General features: G+C 38.4%; 1 protein-coding gene across 1 annotated transcript in view; it reads left to right on the plus strand.

Moving 5' to 3' along the window:
- Positions 1-17,525, plus strand: part of LOC135714206 (uncharacterized) — a 57,415-nt gene extending 39,890 nt beyond the window's left edge. The window contains exon 3 of the mRNA XM_065237523.1: positions 17,361-17,525. Coding sequence (XP_065093595.1) covers positions 17,361-17,525 — 165 coding nt within the window. The remainder of the gene's footprint in view (positions 1-17,360) is intronic.
- Positions 17,526-17,783: the final 258 nt, after the last annotated feature.

Consider the following 17,783-nt stretch of genomic DNA (forward strand, 5'->3'; position numbering starts at 1 on the left):
CGCAGCCAGGTATATCGCATCCTCGTTCATGCGGTCTCCACTAACATCCTCTGATGATGAATCCCACATAATTGTAAGCGAATCTTACATCCCTCGGTTGGGTGCATATATTCAAAAGTGACTGGCCCTCTGGATGTGGATGATGTCAAAAACAACAAAACATGATTAATTGAGTACATGGGACTTTACTTACTTTTGGCTTCCCACATAGTACCTAGTTGGGTGAAATAAACTTTTTTTCCTTGATTTGTTTTCCGTACTGAATACCAATGCTACCGACGCCCAAGAAGCAGCTTCCACACCCACCCTTCGTGATCAGAGATTTTGTACCTCAGAAAATCCGGGCGGCGCTTGAGCTATAAACTTAATTTTGACTATTTTTTTCATACCGTGTGGTTAAATTTTACGCTCAATTTACAGTGTACTAGTCACCTTTCGCGTCACTAGAGCCGCTAGTGTCGGGAAAAATCGTGTCTTGGGTATAATAGAAGAGTGAACCATATTGTTAATTTATAATATTTGCCTAGAGGTTGGAAATGGTCCTTTGTGGTTAGACGTAGCAAACCGAGGTCTACGCCGGATCGTGTGCACCTGGGCGAGATTCTGACCAGACAAAATGGCGACTTTCAGCTGAATTAACAGTATTATACCAAAGGTCCTGTGAGGGTAATGGGAGGTATTAGAGACGCCGTACTAATTTTCTAGTCATTAGTAGTGAGCTAGATTTAGTTAGATTTCAAGCGTAGGATAGGTCATTAACGTACCTGACGAATCCGTCGCCCTCTCCCTTTTTAGCTGGATACCACTCAATTAAAATTCAGTTTATAATTTGGCTCTTGTGCAGACGAATGCCTGTAACTTTATGAGCAATGGCGCTCCTCCTTATTCTCTTCAACCCCGTTGAAACTTCTTTGTTGCTGCCTGTGAGGTTTGGGTGGAGAGGGGGGGGGGCTGCTGGTCTACTCTATCATTTAGTTGCTGTACCCACTGGATTGCATGCGATTCACCCCACTTGTTTTGTACAAAATTGAAATTCTATTAACCTATAACATTTTTTTTTTAATAGACAATAGGTACATTTTTACAAACATTTTACTAAACCTACTACTAACTCTCATTTCAATCTAACACCACTTAACTCTATAAATGTGACTGTACACAAAATAAAAGCACGAATTGAAAAAATTCTAACAATTTGTAACAGTCGGTTACACACGAGAAAACATACAGACAAGCAAAAATTATGGATTTATGTGGGTTCTGTAGACCATCATTTAGACTTGTACTAGAATGATTTAAAACCTCGGCAATATTATCTGGGATAGTATATTTTTTGGTTTATTCTGAAGCTATGCGTTTGATTGTCATTAATTTAAGCAATGCATAATTTTGTATGGATCCTAATATGTACATTAGAGTGATGCAAAATTTGAAATTTTTGCTCCACAATACTTAAACGATTCTAAATCGGATCCTGACTAACCTCTCAAAATTTGAACCCATTTGGTGAGAAACTGAGATGGCACAAACCATCTGAAGTTTGTATGGGAATTACTATGGTAAAACCAAGATTTTTGTTCATGTCTATCTAATAATTCACCATATCGGTCTGCTTCAAAAACTTTCAACTTTACTTGTAGAAAATTTTCCCAGCTACAACTTTGCCTAAAACCACTTTTTGATTTAATGTAAGGATCGAAAGTTATCAATGGTTCAATGCGCTAATGTCTTATGATCATGCTCAATCAACTGCTCAGCAGGCAACATTGGTGTTTCTGGGGCGTTGAATAGAACACAAAATCATGGCTACTATGTCACACTGCAAAATACAGTGTTGCCTACAGAGCAGCTGCTTGATCATGTCATAAGTTTACCAATCTCTTAAATAATTAATAACTTTTTCCTGTCTCGTTTTACATAGAAACTATCTTGAACAAAGTTGTAGCTGAGAAAATTTTCTATAAGAATGGTTATCGAACTCTTTCGCAGCTCAATATGGAAAAAGACTAGATGCCAATGAACAAAAATTTGAGACTTCCCATAGTAATTTACATGTAAACTTCAAATGGCTTGTGCTAAGTCTGTTTCTAACCAAATTAGTTGTAACTTTGGGAGGCTAATCAGGATCCGATTTGAACCCATTTAAGCACTGTGAAGCGAAAAAGTCAAATTTTGCATCAGTCTAATGTATATATCCCGAATATGCATTATGGATACAATGTATAGTGAGAAAGGAACAATAATAGGTTTGTGTCCGTTTTATAAAAAGTCCTTGGAAAATTAACTAGATAATATCAAAATATTTTCTTATAGTCCGTGTCAGCCATGCCAAGCTGATATTCAACGTGAAGGCCATGAATAGCAGGTCAAATATATAAATTTGATTAGTTTTCTATGCAAACCTTGAACAATTTTGCGCATAGCTCACCAAGCGATCAACAAACTGCCAACGCGTTATTCAACATATTCGATCATTCATCACTTGTTCCTTCGACAAATCACAAAATACCGTGAGACACGACACGATCACTTGAGAAAACATCATCGCTTCTAAACTGTTTCGAATCGCTATTCAAATAAATCGTTTCGTCGGGCCCCTTTCAAGTGCCTGGTAAACACATTAGTTCTCACAACCGTGTGTACATCTACTAGACATGGGGACCACTTGACCACCCGAGAAATGTCCAAACCCTCAAGTGTAAGGTACTACCTACTACGCTGCAAGCCGAATCCGGCATCAAAGAGCAAATGCAGCTCGCCTCTTGTTCCAATAAATACTTTCGAGCCGCACAGGATCGGGACGACCGATGAGTGCGAATATGCACCAACAAGAGTAATGTGCAGGTATAGGTAACACATTGCTCTGTTTCACGCTTCACCACTCTCGGACATGTGCCTACCGTCGGGTCCTCGGAGTTGCGCGCGAATAAATTCCCATTCTGATGGCTTTTATTGGTCCATTAAATCTAAGCAAAATTTCTGGGCGGCTTTGATCTTGCAGCTGGCCTACGGTGTCCGTGTGTGCTGAGTACCCTCACACACCGCAGTTGATTCTCCCCGGTGCATCGCACAGCGGGACGAAATAAAAAAAATAGTGGGACATGGCTATTGCGACGAAACTATTGAGTGGAGCATTTTGATGCCTTCTGGAATGTTTCTTCATTTTTTTAGTACTTGAATTGAGTAGAGAAAATTTTTGCTTAAAGGGGTATATACTCAGATAAAAAAAAAATTATGTCTTGTTAAAATGGATTTACATCCTTGGAAACAGATAGATCAAGCCATTTTAAGAAAATTTGTCCAGTACGAAAATATTCTATCTCTCAATTGAACGAAGTTATAGGGTGAAAATGAAGTACAAACGGTGCTACCCCCTTGAAAAGCGTTTTTACCTTAACTTTTTTGTTTGAATTTTACCATTTATTCAATGTTCTACAAAGTTGTAATACCTTGAAAAATGCATAATTTTGTACAGTGAAGCAAATCCCAATCTCTTCGTTTTAAGGATTAACGTCCGTTTTTATATTTTCTTAACAATATCTTTAAGGGGGTGTATCTTGCAGTTTAGCAGGTATTAGCAGCTAATCTCAATGCCATTTCGTTTAGAAATTTATACCCTACACACTTAAAAATAACTAATTTTACACGTGACGGAATCCGTCTTTGACATAAAAGATGAGACGTAAACAAACAAAGTTCATTGCTCGACGAAAAGTGCGTTTGATTGGACTATATTTCGCGTCTGTCATGACTCAAATTTATGTCAAAATTGACGCTCGTATATGTCACTCTCAGAGCACCTAAATTTACATGATTTTTTCTAAGTGTGTACAGATACATATACAATTCAAACCGACATCGAAGCGGGCCCTAATGAATTTTCAAATAAAGCACTTCAATGTTTTGTTACGTTTTGCTGTTTTCATGACCATTTTGACGTAGGATTACGTCTTTCGGCAACATATTGGGGGTGCAATTTCAAAAAAACCAAAATCGACCGCGGGACGAAAATAGGTCAGGTTTTGACCACATATACCTCTGTCAATAGCAGATGAATTTTAATTCTAAACAAGCCAAAGAATTGGGAATTTATCTACCAATCTGCTAAATTGAACACTTTATTAATTTTCAATAGGTCACTATTGAAAAATACACAAATGTCCAACTGTTGCAATGGTGATCAAAATTATCACCGATTACCTGCAAACAGCGCATTCCCTAACACAGATTTAAAAATCGAATTCCATCCTGTCTCACTGAACGGTGCTCATTCAATCACCGTGTGTGGTGGTGTCCGGTCGTCAACGTCAGCAGCAGCAGCATCAGCAACAGCATTGCTTTCAGCGTGTGGCGTTTACATTGTTCTCCAGTACACCACGGGCTGCTCTGCCTGTGAGCTGCAGAGCCCACATGAGCACCCATAGAAGGAGGAAGAACCCGCTGGATCGAAATCAGTTTCCTCGTGAGTAGCTGTGGGTCATCTATGCCAAGCGTGTCAACCTTGCTCCAAACAATTAACAGCTCCCCAGCCTCACCCTAATAGCTCAGCATTACTCAACCATCACGACTAAACGGTCCTTTTCAGGACCACCACAAATTTGTTAAAGAGTATGTTTTGGACATTTGTAAAGGTCATCAATCGGATGTCAGTTCCCGCAAGCAGCTAATTATCAAAGCTCAACCTGGTCTATAGAAGGTGTGGAATTGTAGGCCTGAATGTATTAGTGCAATTCGTTTTCACTCGATGTTCATTCCGCTTCGCACGATTAGTTTCATTCGTTTACTCAATCACCCTTGTAGTGACGTCAAAAAGTTTGTTTCGATCGACGCTTTCATAGGAAATTTAATATGGATTATTGAATTTCTTGTATGTTACCGAAATTTATGAATGGTTAGTGGCAGATGTTGAGATAATTAATTGAGATTAATTGATTACTTAATTATCACACTGTATACCATGAAAAGAAGCCTGTTTGTGAGTTTTTGCCTGTTTTCTAGTAAGGAGATATCATAAAAAAAACAAATCACCAGCTGGTATTTCCCGGCGGCTTTACAAAATAATACAATCAAACAAAATCATCATGCAGAGCTAGCTAGGATTTGTTTTACTTTCACAAATCCAGCTGAACATTGCATTAGGTCCTAAGTAACATTTATCGATTCTCTTCGTCGACTTTCTCTTTCTCTTTAATAACTTGAGCATAGAACCGTTTCTTGATGTGTTTGTCGTATAAGATGCTAGATAAAAGCTTCTTTTATCGATCTGTGTGCTGAAAATACCTGGATATATCTTTACATAGCCGTGGGGATGCAAAGAGAAAGTGGACGAAGAGAATCTGTCAATGTTACTTAGGACCTACTTGAAATTACATACGTCAGGGCTAGATAGATCTCCACAGGATTTACAAAAAAAAAGCCAAAATCGACCGCTTTCGAAAATTCAGGCATAACATTTGATAACGGCACAAAAGCATTTGTAAACAAACTTTCTAAGGCCCTTTACACGCGAACCAAAGTACGCCCACGCAAACCAATACCACTTTCGGAAAGGTGATAGTTGCCCCTATCCGATGATGTTGTTGGTTTGCGCGGGCATACTTTGGTTTGCGTGTAAAAGGCCTTAGAAAGTTTGTTTACAAATGCTTTTGTGCCGTTATCAAATTAATGTAAGGCCTGAATTGGTCAGGTTTCTACCAATAGCAGATGGATTTTAATTCTAAACAAACCAAACGATTGGAAATTTATCTACCAATCTGCTAAAATGAACACTATTAATTTTCAATAGGTCACTATTGAAAAATACACAAATGCCCGACTGTTGCAATGGTGATCAAAATTATCACCGATTGCCTGAAATCAGCGCATTCCCTAACACAGATTTAAAAATCGAATTCAATCCTGTCTCACTGAATGGTGCTCATTCAATCACCGTGTGCGGTGGGACACGGTCGACGGTGTCTACAGCAGCAGCAGCAGTAGCAGCAGTAGCAGCAGCAGCAGCAATGCTTTCGGCGCGTTTTCTCCCGTACGCTACGAAAGGTTGCCTGCAAACAGCGAGCTGCAGAGCCCACATAAGCAACTATAGGAAGAAGAAGCACCACCGCTTGGAATCAGAATCAGAATCAATAGCTCTTCGTGAGTCGCTCCGTGCGGGGGTCGGTCATCTATGCCAAGCGAGTCACCCTCGCTTCAAACAACATACAGCTCGACAGCCTCATCAGTGATAAACACCCAGCTCAGCATTACTCAACCATCACGACAAAACGGCCCTTCTCAGGGCCACCTTAAATTTTTTAAAGAGTATTATTTGAACATTTGTCGAGGTATCCCATCTTTGATTCCTACAATCAATTTTCGCATATTTTTCATTTATGGAAAAAGCCAAAAAATCCGTGCGTTTTGTGCACGGAAATGCGTAATTACGTCATCATAAAACGAAGCTTTTCCATGATACCGTGATAGCATGCTAGACGGTACCTATCTTTATGCCTTTTGATGCAAATTTGAAGCCCCTCCTATTAAGAGAATTATGCCAAAATCTAATCGTGCCGAATTCTCTTAGTAGGAGGGGCTAAAAATTTGCATCTAAAAGCATAAAGGTAAGTACCGTCCGGTATGCAGATTTCATTTTCGAATACCAAAATTGATGAGCAGTTCAATCTATTCAAATTTCTACAATTGTACGAAATCAATTTAATATTTACTATACTTTTGCTATACTACCTTTCGTAATCCTACGTCAAATCTATGGTCGTGTCTTGGATACAACCTCTTACTTTTTTTTTTCAAATATGTAAATGTATGTCTTCGAATAAGTTGTATTTTATAGTATTATCAACCTAAGTCCGAGGTTTGGTGAAATTTAAGCAGTGTTTGGAGTTTTGGTACGCAAATGAATAGGATCGTTCCGCTTCCCATACAAAATTTAAAATTCTCCCTTACATCGAGATTATAACCAAATTCGATCAAATTTTGCACAGCTGTTGGGGACTACAATACACAATGAAATAGAAGTGGGGAACAGGGGGTTGTTAAATAGACTCACCCTAATGCACATTCTTGGAAAAAATGGTCATGAAAACAGCAAAACATAACAAAACATTGATGTGCTCTATTTGAAAATTCATTAAGCATTCCCTTGGATCCCCCTATGAGTTGTATATTGAGCATAAGGGTATACATTGTTGAACAAAATGACGAGATTAGCCACCTTAAAGATAATGTTAAAAAAAATATTCAAACAGGCGTAGATCTTTAAAAAAGTAATAACGATTATCTTCTTTCTACAACAATGTGCATATGCTTTAAATTTACAACTTCGTAAAACATTGATAAAATAGTAAAATTCAAACAAAAAGTCATGATACAAAATATTTTTAAGAGGGTACTACCGGTTGCACTTCATTTTCACGCTATAGCTTCGTCCACTGGAGAGATCCAAATTTTTAGTCTTCAATAAAGTTTCTTAAAATTATTTCTTCTACAATGTTTCCATAGATGTACATCAATTTTAACAAGACATAAAAAAGTTTTTTTTTATCTGAGTGTATACCTCCCTTAAGCAAAAATTTTTACTATTAAATTAAAGTACTCAAAAAATGAAAAAAAAAGTTTCGTCGCACTAACCATGTCCCACTAATTTTGATTTCGTCCCACCGTGCATCGGTGTGATTATTTATTCGACCATGATGTCTTTGCTAACAGTGAGTTATACGGTATTACGGAATGCTTCTCTACGTGAGCATTCGCTATTGGTACCGGGGGAATTCTCTTATTTGGGCAGATGATTTCAACATTTATAGCCACGTAAATATATGAAGTCTCCAAGGGAGTGAGCCCCCAGAGATGTTACTACAGTGGAAAATCCGTTTGATTGCCCTTTCCCATCGAACAAGCGGATATGATGTACACACACTAATCCAGTCAGTAAGGTTTTACTGGGTTATTAAATTACAGAACAGTTCGGTAAAAGTTTAAAAATCTATGGAGAATTCAACAATGTCTAAACGATAACAATGTATAATTTTTTTCAATATTTTGTGACTCCATTAAGCAAAGCAAAATGATAAATTCACCTCCGACCTGCTATTGAAGTTTGCTAATAATTTTAATGAAACTCTCCTCAGAAAACTCCTGAAAATTTGCTCACAACTTTGTTAAATTCTTCTTAGAACGTTGCAAGAGTTTATTGTTTATCAGTCAACAGGTAAAATGTTTACCCCAATGACAACTGTTCTACAACTAAATACAAAACTAACGAATAACATAAATTAACATAAAACTTGTTTAAAACTACGCTTGTTTGTTTCTCGTGACACGTTGAAATCGTACACATAATAACACCGGTTGAATACACGGGACATGCTTCGCAAAGGTTCGTGAAAGCCATAATTAGTTCTTGCCGGAGAGATGGTGATAAACGAGTGCGACCGAAGATTGCGACGACGTGTGTTGATGTTCTTCTTAAAATTTTCTAATATTTATTAAGAACCCATTGAAATTATCTCTCGAGCTGCAAATTTCATAAGAATTCTTATTGTCAATCTTTGAAGTGCCAGACTGTTGAAAAACAAGCTAATTATAAGAACTTTGAAAATATTTCAAAATGACAGATTATTGGAAAAGTTTTAGAATCATTGAAGTTTCATGGAAGAGAAAAAAATCAAAGTTACAAGTTGTATTTAAAGAACAATATATTCTAAAATTTTAAAATCTGTTCTTAGTCCTTAAACAAAAACCAAGAATCATGAGGATTTTCGTAGTCTGTAATTATCAAGAAAAAAAATTTTTAGCTTTTTTTTTCGAGTTTATTGAAATAATGAATCTAACTTCAATCTGATTCGGAAACTCAAACAAATGTGGAAGATAAACAACCACCCCCTCCCCCCCTTGGTTATGCCTATGTCAGTATCTGATCATCCAGCATCGCCGGAATCGTTCTGGAATTTCAGCGAGTGCTCGCTGGGCTGCATTCGTCGTAAAGAAAGCCTGCGTAAATGGAACGACAATTTCATATTCTGCACTTTTGAAATATTAGAATAATATCTGAATTTTTAAACATAGTACGAATAACACCGGTCTTATGTTGTGTAGTTTTATAATTAGAATAGATTATTAGTTTCCTATTTTAGTTGACACTTACATCGAGGTTCATCATTGAAAACTGGAAAGCACGTCAACTTACTTTGCTTGACAGCATCGGTTTCAACATTGTTTTCAATATAACAATCAGGTTGCTATGTGTATAAGATATTGAGTAACGTGAGTTACACAGAGCTACTCAAAATTAGCTCCGATTTTACTCATGCTCGAAAGCTGTCTTACCCCCAGGTTTCGATGAAGATTCCCCGTGTTCACGGTGGGGATGCTTCCGCACTATTTCTGTGCTGCCAACGGAAGCTCCAGGAAATTTATACGTTTTTTTGGTGGAAAAGCTTCCGGAAGATTCCGGTGGAGGTTTTTTTATGCTGCCAACGGAGGTTCCACGGAATTTGAACGCAGGTTTCTCGCGTTTTTGGTGGTTTTGCGCTATTTTGGTGAAGGTTTTCGATGTTAAAAGCGGGAGTTCCGTTGGGAGCTTCTGCACGATTTCATTGGAGATTTTCATTGCTGCTGGAGTTAGTTGCAGGGCGGGACCGTCAAGCAGTACAGTTCGGTTTTTTCTCGCTCTGTCGAGTTGTTCGATAAGGGTGATGGCGTAGAGTTTGTGGAGTTTTGTGTCAAGGGCGGGATGGTTTGATTTGGAGGGGTTCGTGCTGATGTTTTCCCCCTGTTGCTTAGGTGTTTGGTTAGTTCTCGCTTCTCTTTGATGCCGGTGCGACTTGACCGCGCTGATCTATTGTTAAGTTTTTGCAATGTGCATTGCTTTTGTGCACAGTGAGAATTGAAAAAAAAGTGATATCTCGTTATTGTGTGGTTGGAATCGCTGGAGGAGGAATTGCTTAAAAATGACTGTAGGAAAATATGCGTGGATTGCGCTACCGGAGATATTGATTTGGTGACTACGATCCAGTTCAAGATTGTTCTTGTACATTTCTCGATTACATTTTTGAGGGGACGTGTCTGCTTTTGTGGGCAGTGCGTTTGATCGTCGGTTTGGTGTGGCTGGTGACTCGCGCGCAAGTGCTAGCGCCGCTATCAGGTAGGATAAAATTTTCCCTATTTAGTGGTGGTGTTGGCATGCGTGGGCGGGATGCCGGTTGCGCCGGATTGCGAATCAGTCGTAGTGTACTTTATGAAGTAAGGGGCACGGTAGCCCACATAGTTTCACCGGTTACCTTCGTTCGTGTTGTACGGTTTCGGTGGGTTGTTGACACAAGTTTATGATTGTTTCTGGAGCTATTGTTCTAAATAGTGTGACTACAGTGGACATTCGGATTATCACGCGTAAATATTCCGTTGATTAGTTTGTGATTAATCGATTTTAGAGGTTAGAGGTGCGAACTTTTTTGGATCGGTTTCCGGATCGGTTAAAATTGTCACTGTTTATAATGTGTTGTGATTCAAAAAGTTCGATTAAGGTTTTATGGTGGTGGTTTTTGCATTAAGAAGAGTGCCATATTCCCTATTTATGTCCTTTTATGTGGTTATGTGTATTTCTTATTTTCTTTTTTTTTTTAAATTTTCCAAAATTTATTTAAGGTTGTGTTGGTGCTACCATGGTGATTGTATTTGGTGTGCTTGTTCCAGTTAAAAACAATCCGTTTCTTTCCTGGCGGGATGACCTCGATCGCGATATATTTTGCAGTTTTAGATAGAACATAAGAAAAGCGATACTGTTGGCAATACATCACGATTTATCCCAAGCCACTATTGTAGAAAATTGTTGCTCAGTTGCTCAGGTGACCAAGTCCTTTTCCTTCCTTAGTATGACTGGTGGTCATACTAGTTCAGAACTCTCACTACGCGGTGCTAGTGTACATATGAACTTCCTATATAAGCTGTATCTCGAGATCATGGCCATATAAAAGGTTGCTGACTTCAGCAAAATTGTTTAGATGACCAAGTCTTTTCGGATGGCGTTCATAATAAATCAGAACTCTCTCACAACGAGGCGCTAGTGTGCATGCGAACTTCCTGTATAATCTATATTTCGAAATCCTGGCATATAGAAGGCTTCTGTCTTTAGATAATTTATTTACATGACCACGGTCTTCTGGATGGGAGTCATATTAGCTCAGAACTCTCTCACTACGTGGCGCTGGCTTCCTGAATATGCCATGTCTTGAAGCTTACCCCGTATGGTATCTTGCTGTTAAATGTGAGTATTTTTGGAACAGGATTGACGTTTAGATAGCTAAAAATGGATGCTGGACGCCATTTTGGAAACAGATGTCCGCCATATCTGTTTTAGAACAACTGTCATATGTGTATTTCCGGAACCGGGACGACGTGTAAAAGTCGAAAATCGATATTGGACGCCATGTTGGAGCCCAAGATGACGTCCACTGGTTTTAGAAATACTGTCAAATACCCAACAATATGGGTATTTTCGGAATGAGAACAACGTGTAGATATTTATCTTCAAAATCGATGTGCACCACTATGCTAAAATTTAACTTAAAAATCGATGTCCACCATCATTTTGAAATCCAAGATCGTGGCCATCGGTTTAAAAAAAAACATCAGATCCTACAATATGGCTATGTTTCGAAGTGGGGAGACGTGTAGAGGTATAAAATATTGCTGATTGCATCTGAAACTAGACTGCTTATCACGCAAGAAATAAGTACTGCAAAGATACCAAAATATGTGCAATAAAAGATCGCAACAAAATGAGCTCAAATTGTGGGATGATCATTTCCTGATTTAGAATCGATTGAGCTTGATGGAGCAAAATCTATATTTTGAACCACCCTACTAGGTAAACAATTCATAACTGGGCTTCTAGTACGTCAACTATCGCTTACTTCGCAAAACACACTGGGAGTCGCTTTTTACATGGTACGTTTTTAACGATTTCTTTGAAAACGGAACAACTTCACAACATATTTTCAATCATATTATCTGTTTTGAGTAAAAAGTAATCAAATGAAGTATATTAAAAAATATAAATTTTTGATGTAAATCCAGAAATTAAAAAAAAAAAACTTTAAATCCCTAGCTTGCTAAAATTTCATGAGCTAACATAATCCAAACATTTGAAAATGTCTGCGCATGTGATTTATCAATCTCGATAGTGAATGATGAATATTAATATTTTTTATGTGTAGTACAACAATGTAAATAACTGCACACCTCTTTCAAATCGCACGTCGGTCTGAACCTCCTTACCATGAAACAATTAACAACGCCCGAGTGCGTGTGAGGCCACGGTATACGCACATCCAACCGTCATAAATTATAATATAAAATTGCACTTAATCATAAATAATTATGCGTGCAAAATGCGTCTGTTCGGGAGCAGCACGAATCAAATTGCGTTTAATTCGACAATTACGCCAACAACATTGCCAGTCAATGGCTGTACACACTCTCGCACACCGAAAACCGTCCATCAAACCGGCGTCGATCATTCGTGAAACTATTTGGCAAGCACGGCTGCGGCAGAACACGTTTCTCGTCTGTAGGCAGAATCGTAAATCATCGAGAGGATAAATTTTAAGAAAAGGAAATGAAACACGTTTGAGTTTTATGTTTCTCAACCTCTCTCGATCTCTGCCATCTTGTTCATTCTGGCTGCTGGGATGATGACCGACCTCCTGGAAGAAGTTCGTCCCTGTACCTACCGGCAAACGAATGGGAACAAAAAACGGAATTCTTTGGCCAGAGGTATCACACATCGGAGAGTAGTTCTTGGAATTGAGATGATGCCAAGCAAAAATGTACCTACCTCTCTGGTTGGTGCACCGTTCGTTGGTATGGTGTCTGTATTTATTTTTTTCGAAAAGCGGCATGAACACAGACGGATATGAACTTCAACCACATGTTGGATTGAGTTTTTCTTGATACTGTTCGTTAGATGGGGTTTCGAATGGATATTTTTTATTGCAAAATAGGGTTTTGATCTAATTTCCGACCTACTCAGCACAACCTGCTATTTACCGCTCTATTTCGAATGGATTTGAACAAAAAATTTAATGAAGACTTCTAAATGTATTAACCTTTCAATGCGTACCGGATTTGAGATTGTTGAGATATTGTTAAAAATCTAACGCTGCTTCTTGATTCCAATTCCGTCGTACGAGTTTCAAGTCCGTCCAACCTAGTGGGGTGCAAAGTTCAACATTTGTATCTGTTCTTTGTCCCACCGCCTAGAACGATATCGATTTAAATTTTTTATAGAGCGTCCTAGGGAGAGGGTTTCTTGGGTAAAGTTGTAAATTTCATAATATTGAGAAATGCTACCCAATTGATGATCTTTGATTTACAAGAAGTAGGCCTTCCGTTTAAAAAGTACCGTATATATAAAGATACTTTGTTGTTGGGATAAGATGGAGCATTCCGTTTCTTGCATGCAGATCTTGAATCACGAACCTCTTACGTTGGTGAAGATTGTGATGTATATTGAACTGTTTTCTGTAATGTTTACGTGCGGTGAATTGTGTAAAAATGTGTGAAGCAATTCAGTGCTTTTTTAATTGTTTCCGATTTTTCTGTGAAGCGATTAAGGACTTTCTGAAATGATTGAAAATTTGTCTGAAATGATTCAGTTCTTTTAGAAGTGATTCAGTTTTCAAACTTTTATGAACTGATTTAGTACTTTCCGGAGCAATTACGAAATTGTATGAAATGATTCAGTACCTTCTGAAGTGATACCGAACTTTTCTGAAGTTATTCATTTCATTTTGAAGTGATTCCAAACTCTTCTTAAATTATTCAGTACTTTCCAAAGTGATGCAATTTCACTATTTCTTAAACATGAACTTAATTCTATTCAACTTGATATCAGCTGTGCAATTTTACTATTATTACAAAACAAACATTCAACAAAACTGCACACACACAAAATACAAACTAAACACAAGGTTAATCAAACTTACAATCTAAGGTTAATATTCTTCCAGAAAAATAAAACATTGATGTTATTATTGTTTTCTACTCGATAGAACGGAGGTAGGCAATTGCGACGAAGTAGAGTGCTACCCTATATATAAAAAATACTCTAAGAAGAGGAGGTGATGGATGGTAAACAGACACCTTATGAAGGCGACTCATGTCAGGCCATTGGTTGCTTGTGTGTGCCTCTTGGTATTGGCGGGAATGGTTTGATAACCCCTTAGTGATGCATAGTTCACGGAGCTGCAAACTGCAATACATACTCTATAAAAATCACATGATTCTGCCGACTCCTACAGGATATTGTCAGATTTGCTTCAGCTACCGTCCTGATTCCGCCATTATTATCATCCAACGTAGCAAACAGCCATCGCTGGTAAACTAGCCCCTCAGATGATATGCCGACTCCCTGCAGGAAACGTCCATATAGTGATGCTGTGCAAACATCAGCACAGCTAAGAAGAGAAATGACTATCAACGCCTCTTTTCGCAAATACGTATGCATAGAAAGTGACGTTGATAGTGCCGTAATTTAATTTCCCATCGATGACTGTTTTACATGCTGCCACATGGACCGCGAGTCGACAGGAACCGCTTCTCCATCTTCCGGCCGTAACTCGTTCCACTCTATTTTGACAGCCACAGTCCGCACGTTTTCTGCCGAGATAACCTTTTTTAAAACAGCATCATCCATCAAAGTAGGCGTTGCCCAGCAAAAGCCATATATTTTTTACGCCAGAATTCCTTCCTATCTGGTTTGCACGAAGCGAGCCTCTTGATTAGGCAGAAATTCCGGAAACTATGTCTTCCTGTACCGGGCGGAACTGTCCGTCCGAAAACCAAGAAGGGAGGTATAAAAGTGAGAATAGCGCAGCAAAAATTCTACATCTTTGCGGCACCAAGCAACAACAAAAAAACCAAGCGGAAAGTAAATGGAAATTTTTTTGACAACGAAAACATTAGTCACTGTACCACCACCGTAGAGTCGTTGCTGCCTAACCGGGAATGTACGTACATACCCATCCAACGTAAGGGTATTCGGGGTAAGACGGACAGCTGATTGTTTGATTGCTTAACTATTGACTAATAGGTTTTTGCCACGTCCACTCTTAATTTACGATGTTCAATGCATTCCACGGGAAATGTCAAATTTTGAAAGTATAAACAAAATGAAAAAGTAATTATTCTAGCGGCGAAGTATTGTATATCTTGGCGTGCAATTCCTAAGGTTGTAAACTGCCTATAATCGCATATAGACGAGTGCACAGATGAACTTTTGTTCATCTTCTGAAAAAAAATTGACACAACAGCGGGGCCCTGTTTACTAAAAATGAACACATGAATAATGCTCAAGTAACATTTGAAAAGGGCCTATCAACTTTTGTAAATAATTTGCTAGGTCCTTTTCACGAGAACCGAAGTCCGCCCACGCAAACCAAGAGCACTATCGGGAAGGGGAGAATTTCCTCTGCTCGATGGTGTTGTTAGTGCGCGTGAGCGTATTCGGTTCGCGCGAAAAAGGCTTAACAAGTTTTGTGTACATAAGTTGATAGACCCGTTTCAAATTTTACGTGAGTATTATTCATGTGTTCATTTTTAGTAAACAGGGCCCCGCTATTGTGTCACTTTTTGTCGAGTGAGTGAACTCAAATCCATCCGTGCACTCGTCAATAAGTCCCATATGGAAAAAGTAGGCACTGAGAAAATGGTAGTCAAAGTAAAGAACAGCAATTTCCACGTAAATATTTGATAAATCATAGTAAATTTATTGATGTTTTTTATTTGCAAATTAAAATCAGTTGCAATGGAGCTTGTATGTTTTGTTATATCAGTGAAAAAGACACACAAAGAACAACAATTGTTGCAGTAAAATTATTGCCATTTTAAATTAAAAGTTTCCAAAATTTAGTAATTGTGGTTCAAAACACTATTGTAAATAAAAGATAGATTTTTTTTTGTTTTGAAAGTGTTTCCTTTCACCCGGAACTAATAATTTTAAAAGTGCATTAATTTTAAACAACTCAACTCTCCACTGTCAAATATGCAATTTTTCAGCAGCAGAGGAAAAATCATCCAAGAACTCCGAGGTCCCAGCTATGGAAACTCCAAAAACCGGGTAGACCTAGGGTAACTCTCAGGGTAGACATAATACAAATATTTTATTAATCAAGTAATAATTTAAAAATATAATATCCTGAATAAAAACATCACAAAATATATAAAAAAAGCCTGCTATTAAAGTGAAAACATTGGTTTTATCAATTAAAAATGGCACATGTCATTTCAGCTATACCAATCCTTCATATCAACAGTTTGTTTTGAACTAAAACAATCAACTTTTAATTTGAACTCTGTCATGATATGTATATGACAGTTCTACAATTCGATTTAAAAGTTTCAATTTAAAAAAAAAAACAGGTAGCGTGAAACTTTTGAATTGACAGGTATTAGTTTAGAAAGCCAACAAATTGATAGGACTTTAGTTAAGAAAGCCAACCGCTTTCCACCAAAACGTTCCAATGCTAATTTTTAATTCTACCAATTGTTTCTTTAATTTCGCCAACGATTATTTGTTGTGTGTATGTGCAATTCAAAAAGCAAAATGATTAGATTAGATAACGTCTAATCATTTTGCTTATCACCATTGAAGCTTAGCGGTGCCAAGTGTGTAGTGGTAAGCGTGATAGCCTTTCACTCCAAAGGGACTGGGATCCGTCGGCGCAGTCGGGATTTTCGGACGCATAAAATCTCTGATCACGCCTTTGGGATGGTCACTCTACACACTCATTTTGCGCCAATATTTTTCTCAGTGTGCCTCAAGTGTGTCACGCTGTGCCGAGAGTGCCATGTCATCGAACTGTTTTTTTTTTTTTAGAATAATTGTATGTTTGGCAACCCGGTATTTTGAAAATTCAAATGTTTTATTTTTGTGTATTAAACCGTACGAGCTGTCGAAGACAATGGTCACGTCAACGCCAGATCAACAGAATGGGAAACCCATCAAGAATACTACAGCACTCGGATCGGCCCAGTTCCGTTTCCTGTATGTCGGAGTGCGATGAAGATTTGATCCACGGAGAGTAAAGCAAACATTACACGCTGGTGAGGAGCATAGGAAATGCACTCATTAAACATTCTTCACCGGGACATCAAAGATAAGGACGTTATCATCGATCACCATTTCCATATCAAGCTGATTGACTTCGGATCGGCGACTTTCGTACAGGAAGGGCAACTTTTTTCTACATTCTACGGCCCGACCGAGTACTGCAGTCCGGAAGTGTTGGTAGGCAACCGCTACTGCTGCCCTGAACTGTAAATGTGGGCTCTCTGTGTGACACTGTACGTGTTGTTGGTCTTAGAGAACCCATTCGTGGACGTTGAGGAAATCCGTTGACAAGAATCCCAAAACTTGGATCACCATCCAGGAGCTACTGGAGGCGGAATGGATGACGCAGGAAATCAACTCGTCACAGTTCAATTTTCCCAAAACCGTCCCCAGCCAACTGTACGAAATCAATCCGTAGAAGCGCTACGTAGATGCAAATATCTGCTACAGCCAGACGGGACTGTCCTCGTCGCCGCACAGCATTTCGATATTGGATGATGTCGATGGTGAATATGAGAATGAGCATGTCCAATGTCGAATAAATTATTAAATTTATAAAAAAAAATAATGATTTACTGCTATTTAATTAATATATTTTGGGATTCATTTTTAATGTCTAGTGGCGGAGTAGCAATGATTCTACTTTAATCAATCCAGAACTAGTCCAGGTTGAGCT

This window comes from Ochlerotatus camptorhynchus, unplaced genomic scaffold (assembly GCF_037179485.1).
Source record: "Ochlerotatus camptorhynchus isolate MF236.1 unplaced genomic scaffold, CSIRO-AGI_Acam_v1.1 ptg000626l, whole genome shotgun sequence".
NCBI lineage: Eukaryota > Metazoa > Arthropoda > Insecta > Diptera > Culicidae > Ochlerotatus > Ochlerotatus camptorhynchus.